The sequence below is a fragment of the Opisthorchis viverrini genome (genome assembly GCF_000715545.1).
Source record: "Opisthorchis viverrini unplaced genomic scaffold opera_v5_152, whole genome shotgun sequence".
NCBI lineage: Eukaryota > Metazoa > Platyhelminthes > Trematoda > Opisthorchiida > Opisthorchiidae > Opisthorchis > Opisthorchis viverrini.
In genome coordinates, this window is record NW_008751808.1 from 305594 (window position 1) to 316106 (window position 10513).

The window sequence follows — 10513 nt, forward strand, 5'->3', positions numbered from 1 at the left end:
AACACCAACTCAACGAATCTATTCCACCAAACATGGAACTTCTCCGTCGCAGTTATTCGGATAGCTGCGTGAGCCTTGATTCGTGTCATTATTCAGGAGGGCTGTTTGCAGGGTAGGATGCAGTGCCGTTTGTATGTCCTTTCATTTTTGTTTAAGATTGAACTACTCATGAGTAGGTAAAACCAAGGCAGTACTGAATGAGGCGGTTGATCAAATGTCAACGGTGGGTGAAGATCTCTGAGGCTTGTTGTCACGTGCAATGTTTACGAAGTAGTGTTGGCTGATTGGTCATGAAATTCTTGTCATTTTCTTTAAACACTCAGGAAACACAGAAGAACGAGGTCGTCATTTCAAATACATCGTACGCGGATGTGAAAGAGGTACTTTTGCACATGTATACACCTGGGGGACGCGACATGTCTGGTAAGTCCATAAAAACTTGTTCCCATTCTGTGATCAGTGTAGTTTTCCGGTTATTCAGAGAATGTGTTTGTCAGTCAAAACAACATCCTGTTTGTAACTGGTTTCATACTATATTCGTTTTGAGTTGAGCACCAGTGATATTCGAGCATGGGATTGTGGTTGAACAGAACGATAGATGGAAGACGTGAAGCGCAGTAAAGTTTGGTCATACCTGTCACACAACCCAAGGATGTGGAGTTGAAGTTCAGCCTAGCTGTCTCTGTTCGTTGAAGAATCTCGTATCAACTGAAACCTGAGACGGGCTTTGATGCTTGAAGCCTTTCAGCTGGGCTGCAGCCGTTAAAACGAAATTACTGTGAAAATAAGAGTAGTTTGCGAATTGTGTGCAATTTGGTTTCAAGTATACTACAGGGGTGATGGAGACTCTGGGACTGCGCCTATGTGATAAGCCCCAAAGAGAGTGAACTAGTCGTGGGCTGTGTCAGCAACTTTCCGAGTAGGGTTACGTCATGAAGATAAAACGTTTTGTTCCGCAGTCCTGTTGAGCTGGACTCAGACGCCTCGAATATGATAACTTTTCATACCTGAATTCAAACGTTCTTATGAACTTCCTCACATCTGGTTTAGTTTACGGATCCGAATACTTTATTTAAATATCATTTTTTTAATTTTCAATTAAATACGATCCAGTCAAATCACTAAGTGTTGTTGCTCGTTGAAAAATCTTTTTGAAGGCAAAAGGTGGTTTAGCGAAAGAGCAGCGAATAACACAACAACCGTGGTCGATTTTAAAGCGCTCAGTCTTCATCATTTTGTTTGGTATGGTCGTAAACCAAAATCTTCGAAGTGTTCAGCTCTCGAAAGCGCATGACTTGTGACATACTGTAGACAACACCGAATTCCAAAAAGAAAATGGACTGGTACATACGAGAGGCTGGAGAGGTGTTGATTGTAAGGTAGACCTGAGTCTACAGGTCTTGTTGGCTTGTTTGCTGAACTGGGCAGTCCGAGTGCAAACGTTCCATCACCAATCGGGTGACATCATCAGTGTGCTGTTAGGGGCTTGGAGTGGAGCGTAGGGATCGCTCAGCGGTTGTGCGCTGAATAGTGGGACGGAGCGGGGGGTGACTAGATCATGGTTGGTTAGTCTGTTATCGTGTGTCCTGATTGGTCGGTGGTCAAGTGACCTTTAAGCTTGGCCTCCTCTACGCTCGGTCTCTGGTCGTTGTTCAGGTGACCTCTGTCACTGATCTCTGTGGGTTCCACTTTGTGACCTTTGTTGCTGTGACTCCAATGGGTTTCCTGTTTCTTGTTTTGTTCATTCGATAGTCGCCTCACTTTTGAGTATGTAGCTGTTACCCAATCTGATTAGTGCATGCGCGTCCACTGTCTCCCTCGTGCTTTGTCTTGTTCCACATCGTTGCAGGTTAACATCACCTACCATTTCATCAGCAGCTACTTTTCTCCTTCGCCAAGAGTCACTCACCAGATCACGCGTCACAAACACTCAAACCACGTGACCTTGCAAGCTCAGGCGACAACATGTGCACTACAACTTTCTATCCATTTTCATTTCCGCGGCTACCACCTGCGTCGTCACACGCCAGACTTACAAACTTCAACCACATCAGGTCAAGTTGTATTCATTTTCGTGCAAGCATCAAAAACGAAGGGACACCCCTCTCTTCACACTGCACACAATATATGGGCATACAACTCGGCCCAACACGCACACACACGTACAGGACAAAAAGTCAACCGAGGTCCACGGCTAACCACGGAACATATGTAGCAGCTTTACTGCAGAGAAGGCGCGTACCATGTCCAGAACTTCACCCAGAAACTCTCAACAGTTGTCCTAAAACGACAAGTCACTTTGAGGCCTACTCCACTTTTCGCACTGTATCTATTTTTATCAAGTGCACCTAACTTTTGTGCTCGCCATCAATTTGTTAAAACAGGCAATTGTTAGTGCTCTAGTTGTAATGTAATTAAGTTGATTATCACAAGGTACCAAGCACTGACAAACGTCTTTTTTGCCAGAATGATACAATAGCTAGATGTTTGCCTATATATTGTGTGCAGTATGAGGAGAGGGGCGTCCCTTCGTGTTTGATGCTCGCAAGAATATGAATACCACTTGACCTGATGTGGTTGAAGTTCGTAAGCTTGGCGTATGACGCGTAAACGAAAATAGATGCGAAGGTGTAGTGTACATGTTGTCCGCTAAGGTTGCACGTGAGACAGGAAATGTCACGTGGTTTGAGTGTTTGTGACGCGTGATCTGATGAGTGACCCTTGGCGAAAGAGAAAAGTAGGTGCTGATGAAATGGTAGGTGATGTTAATCTGCGACGATGTGGAACAAGACAAAGTACGAGGGAGACAGGGGACGCGGATGCACCAATCAGATTGGATAACCGCTACAATTACTGCGGGTGAGGTATCGGTCCTTTTTCACATAGTGGTGTGTCAATTGGATCAATTTCGACGTGTCAGTTGATCGCATCCGTCCTGGTGTACCATACACCTAGAAATTCCCTTTTATTTTTCCACACGACGCGATTTTTACGTTTTCCAGATTGAATTTGTGCCTTTTTCAGTCTTTATGTATGGAGATCAATGATAGAGAGTCATGTTTTCTGATAACCGCGTCGTTATGTTCTAATCGTGTATACGTTTTCATCCCAGTTTATCCGACGGGTAACTTGTTGCAGTCGATTTGGTGTATCACATTGTTTAGGTCATTCAAAGCGACTCTCCGAAATGACATATGATGTTGAGCCTGCCCTGGCAAAACAGTGGCGACACCAGGATGCATCCTCGTATGTTTGGGTGATCGACAGTAGTTTTCGTATGCTTGTTCCCTTAAAGGAAAGTTGACATAACGGAGCTTGGGAATGTCCTCTGATTTTATTCAGATTTGCTTAGCTCACACAGTTAGTCGCACACCCCGCCAACCTCTACAATGTCCACCTTTCCTCCCCGTCAGTTGAATCCGCCGAGAAGTTGCTTCCAATCTTGCACCGCTATCAGATAGACTCCATGGTCAGCTTGGCTGAAAGAACATTGGCCTTTCGGTTGACAGACAGCACGGCTCCCACATGCTTGCAGCTCGCTGACATCTATGGTCTCACTCGACTCAGACAAGCTGCCCTCGAATCCTGTGCTCGCCTCGATTCCGAACGACTCAGTCGGGTATTCCAACAGGTATCACTGAGTGCGGAACTACGCAACGAAATTCTCGAGTAAGTTCATCATGGTGGCTGGACGTGGTACACGATGTAAGGTGACAAGCGTCCATCGACCGGGTGGATTCAGCGTGACTGATAGACTGACGCAATGTACTAAATAAAGTAATAACCCTTGGTCTGTAAAACCCTTTCGGTGCTGTGGATTCAGCGTGACTGATAGACTGACGCAGTTTACCACTATCATATACCTCGATCAGTTCAACCACTTTGACTCGATCTTAATGAAAGATGGCACAAACACTAGGTAGCAGTTTGTAGGGGCATTCAGAAAATTGCCTAGCGGACAGTCTCATCACTACTAGTGGAATTCACGTGAGCATGACAGAGGAAAGGATTAAGCCAAGTTTCAGACCGTCTGCTGATTTCACAATGACGCAGTAAGTGTACTAAATAAAGTAATAACCTTTGGTCTGTAAAACCTTTTCGGTGCTATCGCCGTACTCTAAAGAGGTTTGCGGACCGAGGCACCACCAGAATGTCCAAGCCCACATAGGAGCAGTCCAGATGCCGAGGTTTGGCTGGACCATTCGACCAGTAAGTCCGAACCAAAACCGTTGAGCTATCTCGACACAATAAGGTATAGTCCCCTTCTTGGTGGATTGTAAACAAGACTGGCTAGTTGAAGAACTTAGTTCTATAAGTAAAGTCAGTCTGCAAGATGATTCGAAAATGTTGTCATTCAAGAGGTTGGTCAACAAGTGTTGATCATCAAAGACAGCAACGTCAGTGTTGACAGTAATATTTCAATGTCGCACAAGTACAAAGTTCATCTTATTATATTTAAAGTCTTAGAGCGGAAAGAAGAGAAAAGAAGGGTGTGGGAGGGGAACTGATGCTGGCCCATCGCAAGCATATTGATGTGCTTACATCTCCAAGCCCTTGGTGAGACAATTCAGGAAGAAGATGACGGTACGAAGGCCACTGACATCGACCAGACACAGTCCCTTGCAGTGTCTCCAGTCAAGGAATCACGGGGTAACGACGTGATCACGTGATGGTAGTTTTGTGATTGATGGGTGAGTGGTGATGTTGTGTCCCTTCTGGATGCAAGTGAACCATGATGCTTATAGGCCACTCGTGTCCGAACGGCTTGGCCTTTAACTACCAGTCAAATCACCTAGAAGCGCCGTGCGATGCGCACTACTGATGATCCCTCCATAAGGATAAAAAAGTTCTCAGCACTTACCGGACGATACATCGATCATACAAATTGTACGATCCTGTGCTAAGGCCGTGATACCAAAGCAAGGAACTCGACACAATAAGGTATAGTACGATGATGGTATCCTATCTGACAGGTAACGTGTAGACTAATTCACCTACGGACGGTCAGTAATAATTGCGGCGAAACCGAATTCTACGAACTTCACCTGCGTTTGTTCAGTAGTCGCAACTGGGCAGTGAACAATATATTGAATCAGACGTGGGCAGACAGTATAGATAGGTAGACCGTGGTTCTATATGAACTTAACAGTAAATCGCGGGAGAATTAAAAGAAAGGCTTACGGTTCGGTTGAACCTTGGGCAGTTGGCAACACAGAATGGTACACGAAGGGCAGTGTGCTATCGGACAAATTAAACGGGAAAATTGTTGTTCAGTTCAAAGTGGGACAAATTTTCAACAACAAGCCCAGAAATAAGTGTAAACAAATCGTTTATAGAAAACGGTTGAGGTAGAGTTAACTTTGTATAAAATAGAACGGTTCAGTCATGAAACTTGAGCAGTCACTGGGGTGGGGGTGATGAATTAGCCTGAGTAATAGGGAAACAAATAATTACGTCACGTAATTAACACAAATCATGCCTGTCAATCACAAGCACTATCAGACGAACAAATCTCAGAAGAGGCGGTACGATTGGCGGTTCACAAAAGTTTCCTAATTTTTATGGTATCTATCCAGTTGCGCACCATGGAGCTTCGCCACTTTCCGTGTTAATGGTGCCTTGATTGGGAACACTGCAAGTTTGATGCTGCTAATTTAACAGAAAAATACTAATCCATCGAGTAGAAACTGAGTTTCTTATTCCTCCTTAGCTAGAAGTCTGGGACACTATTCGCCCAAAAGAGACCAACCACCCTGGAGAGCCCATAACGGTATTCTCGTACATTTAGGACTATGCTAGGTTCTCGCCAGATTGATCCCTTTTATCTAACAGAATCTGTAGTCCAACTTTTCAACGTAATTGACCTCGGAGTTTGAAAACTTAAATGTTACACCTATATCCAACCTACCAATACAGTAATTCTGGCCCGTAATCCGACACGTGGGCACCCCAGTATTTAGGTTGCTTCATGCCACGCACCTATTGTGACCAGTCCTAAGGAAACTTTTCTGTGTGTTATCAACAAAACATGGGTCTCAAATAATTAGCTAATGAAGAGACACCGACATGGTGTTTCCACGTATTTTTTCACGGACAATTTTTGAATACTTCAAAACTGTCAGATAGGACAGATCATGAAGCCGTAGAAACTTCGCCGTTACGCGCTGAGTTTGACTTAATCTCTTCCTCCCCGTGCACTGTCTTTTCAGGCGGCGAGTCAACGTGTTGGAGAAGTGTCTGATAGACATACAGAATAGCTTCACTCACTCATGCACTCGTGTCGAGAGTCGGATGGAACGTGTGGCATCAAACCACTGTCCTGAGCACAGCAGACCAATGGCTCCGGTCAACATCGTTCCCTTCCAATTGAGTACGCGGGGTTCCCCACCTAACCAAGGCTCCGCAGATGGCCAGTCTCCAGGTGCTTCCGAGGCCCCCGGAGGACAACCATCGAGTGCGCAACACCGTATGGATGTTGCGGCCAGTATCCTACCCGCAGCTGCAGCCCTGGGTAATGTAACTATGCGACCAGTCAATGATGGACAACAGCCATTGAGTTCCAGCCAATCAAATTTAGCCAACGTCACACCCACCATATCTGGTCAGACCACAGCCGTGTGTGAAAAGTGCGTGGATCAGCTGAAAAATCACGTGATCGAGCTCTGCAAACGTGGACTGCACAAGATACCAATCATTATGTTGAAGAATTCCTGATCGGTATCAGCCCTCCCAACACCCTCATCACCCAAGTTCTCGAACTAGTGACCAGTGATGACTGAATATATATCATAAGAGACATGTGTTGGAACGAGATTTACTCATGACATTTCCAGTTTTACCTGCTCTGTCCTGCCATCAACCTTTGTACTTGAAAGCGGTCGTTTATGAGGTCCTGTATGGGACTAAGCATGAACAATAGAATTCACAATGCAGAACTACCACCGCAGCTTAAATACACTATTATATTTCTAGTGGTCTTTATTAAACGGACAATTGGTTGAATGAGAGCAACAAGTGTCGTTCAATGCGCGCACCTTTTCTGTCTACACTGCCGTTCTTACCTGTCTTGAATGAGCGGATTGGGTGTCATTCAGTGCGCGCACCTTTTCTCTCTAGACTGCCGTTCTCACCTGTCTTGAATGAGCGGATTGATGTAGTGATTACACCTCATGGACAGCAAACTTTAAAACAGAATGAGGCGACCTTAACTGGTTGCATGCATTGGTTGATTCGTATGAGACCTGTGGTCTCAAGCTGAAATGTCTTGGTAATCCGTCTCCAAGGTCTAGTGCCCAGGGAGGTAAAACTCGTTCCCAACTGAATCTGTCGTTTGTAGTATTCCCCAGCCAAATGGAAACGCTGATTGGCGTTTCACTTGGCGCGGTATTTGAGACACCGTAGTATACTTTTTTCTGAAGCGATATTACTGAAGATTCGTCAATAGCCCATGACTGGTTTCGCCCTTCTTTTGGGGATCATCGGGTAAGCACAGTCTCTGATTTTTCGTCACCCTTGTGTGCTACATGAAGCCAAATCGAACGAAATTCGCAAAATCAACTCATCTGCGTACCACTATGATAAGCCCAAACAAGGGAGAAACTGGTGGTCATGATCTGTTCCCTTCTGAGGAAGACATGCCTTCTCAAGGTAAAAGTGCTTCCCACAAAAGGGTGGTTGGCCAATCGGCGATGCTGGTCTTCAGTGGTTTCCGCTTCCGTCTATTCATCTTAAGTCGATCTCAAAACTACGATACAACCTGATTTGCAGCTTTGTGAAATCATAGTTCTATCCGAATGACTGGAATATTCAAATTACTTGTTTCCCACTATCAGGAAGGTCAGATTCTTGAAAGCAACTTCAGAACGCCCGGAACCTACTGCTCCACCAAAAACTCAACAGGAAAGCCGGCAAGCCTCCAGGCCAGTCAATCATTCAATCAATTCAGAAAAACCTGATGAGTGTTCTTGCGCGCCACAGAAGCACGACCGAATGTGATCAGCATTCAGGCTTTTTCACAGAGGCACGATCGATGTTGATGGGTGTTCACTAGCACCTATCAGACAGCCTGGATCAATGTCAGAAAGTCCCCTTTAAATAGCGTGGGGCCGTTTTATCCTTTGCTCCCGCCCTCGCACGCACTCACGCTTTCGCACTTGCTTGTTCGGAATATAGCTTTCTCTTTCTCTCCGACACTAGGCACTGCAGCTGGTCAGCAGCAGATACCACAGATTGACGAATCAGCAGGTATAACACCCACACACCAAGCTTCCTCACCCTGCGACATCAAACTATATGCTGCGCAAGAAAATTTACTTTAAACTACTTGATTCTGATATGGAAGCAGCTTGAAGCCTTCCCACCCCGTTCGTCGGGTGCCTGATCGGAATCAGGTTCTACATTGTGTACTTCGAAACATCTGAGATAAACTGATTGTAAGCAATGAGATAGGCAGCATAGTTCACTGCCGTTCAATCGGAGGTTGATTATACCTGTCGATGTGCCTCACTAGGTTGACTAGAAATCTGACAATGGCGGAGAGATTGTCCAAGGTGCGTCGTGAAGATGACTTGCACCAGTGATTTCGAGAATTTTTGAGGTGAAACAATAAATCAGCTGTCAGAATGATAACAAAATATGCGTGAAAGGTGATTTCTCTCCCTCTCGCTATGGCATTAATGAAATGAACAAAATCTGTCAAAACTGCGGGCAAACTGTAATCTGGTTAGAACGGGAAATCAATAGATCAGATTGACAAAAATCGGTGTGAGGTCGGCGAACCACGTGAGTCAAATGGCTGTTCGGTCACGTGAGGACCGAATTCTGTACAAAACATTCCGCCACACAAAGTTTGGGCTTGAACATACGGATACCAGATGTTTCTGCAATAGAAAGGTCAACGATGAATGTCTATAAAAATCGAGCAGAGTTGTCTTGTGGTGCCCGAAAAAATTCTCCAACGTTTGCAGTGGGTCGAGGACATTCAATGCGAACCAGATGCGGTAACAGTGAAATTGCCGGCATTTTCGTCGGCATATTCAGGACGGTTCTTTCGGAGTTGGGGTAACTGAGTCAAATGTGGACGACCTACAATTAGAACTCTCCTCTCTACCAGCTCAGTTGACGAAACTTAAGCTGACCGGCATTCCGCGCCGATCATTTTATGGGTCGTTGGTCGAAGGTGGAAACCATCCGGGATATCTTCGGAGCCGACGCACTGTCACGCGGAATACCACCACCATCAAGTAGATTAAATCCTGCAGTCCAAGCTAATCCTGGTGAATTGAATCGTGCCAATATAATGAGAGACCTGTTCATTCAAAGAGGACGAATCGTTGATCCAAAGAGAGAGTGAGTACCAACCACCGTCGGGATCATGCTCTCCAAATACACACTAACTAGAACAGCATTCTTATGCTATAGTTGCGGTTATTTCCAGAGTTATTTCAAGCAAAAAAAAATCCCAGTACTAATCCGTCTCCAACCATCATGACTGATTGTTCTGACGGAACCGGTTGCGAGCATAGAGAAAAAAGTTGTGAGGGGAATACGGTGCCCAGGCTTGCGTAAATATGATGTTCTCCCCACTCGATTTATGACACGGTGTTCATACTGTGTTTAGCTGAATTTGACTGCGTTCATAATGAGACGTGTCCTGTCAAATCTGTCTCCAGGTAGATTTTCATCTCGGATGAATGCTACAGCTGTTCGCTCTGAAATCGCAAAAACGAGCGACAAGGGGTATGAAAAGGACGCATTTTTATTTGATTCTCAACCACTGTTAGTTGCTGAAGAAGTAGTAAGTTAAGCGAAATTCTCTGGTAATTATTTTCATTGCACAGAAAAAAGAAGGAATTAAATTTCCGAAAGCCACAGAATTCAATATTTTTACGGGTTGGCCGTTAAGGACTGCATTTGTATGTAATACCCTGCAAATATATGATGTTAGATGGTGAACACTAAGCTGGAATCAAAGAGTTCAGGTAATACCCACACCGAACTGTCTCGCGCTTTCTAAAGTGGCGAGATTATGAATGGCTTGAAGATGTGGTCAACGACGTCGGTGGTTTTTTAAACCTACTGCTGATAAACTATAAGTAGCTTAGAACGAATAAGAATAATCTACACAACGAGTGAGCAATCGATCTGAGGTGTCGTTACTTGAGGAATCGGTCAATATGTGACCATGTGAGGGGAATTCCGTAGCTTAGGAGTATGTACTACTTATCAGCCGAACGGCAACCTCCCTCTACTCGCGGGAGGTTACGAGCTCGAATTTTGCTGAGAAGGCCCAGTACTGATGATACCATGAAAGAATGAAAGTTTTTCGATGCCTCTTGTTTTTTCGGCTTTACCGAAAGAGTGTAATCTTCACCGATACACTTCTGCTAAACATTTGGAATGGACTTTCTTGAAGTTGGAACAGAAACCAATATTTCGAGCTGTTCTGTGTGCGAGAATGCAGGGGATATCGTTACAAACATCTCAGGTAATCCGAGGCTTTCATAATAAACCG

The 10513-nt window shown here is 44.9% G+C and overlaps 1 protein-coding gene across 1 annotated transcript in view; it reads left to right on the forward strand.

Annotated features, from left to right (window-relative positions):
- Nucleotides 1-6969, forward strand: part of T265_06930 (hypothetical protein) — a gene marked incomplete at both ends in the record, with an annotated part of 29506 nt that extends 22537 nt beyond the window's left edge. The window contains 3 exons of the mRNA XM_009172333.1: nucleotides 324-423; nucleotides 3414-3669; nucleotides 6210-6969. Of these exons, the coding sequence (XP_009170597.1) occupies nucleotides 324-423; nucleotides 3414-3669; nucleotides 6210-6714 (861 nt within the window). The remainder of the gene's footprint in view (nucleotides 1-323; nucleotides 424-3413; nucleotides 3670-6209) is intronic.
- Nucleotides 6970-10513: the final 3544 nt, after the last annotated feature.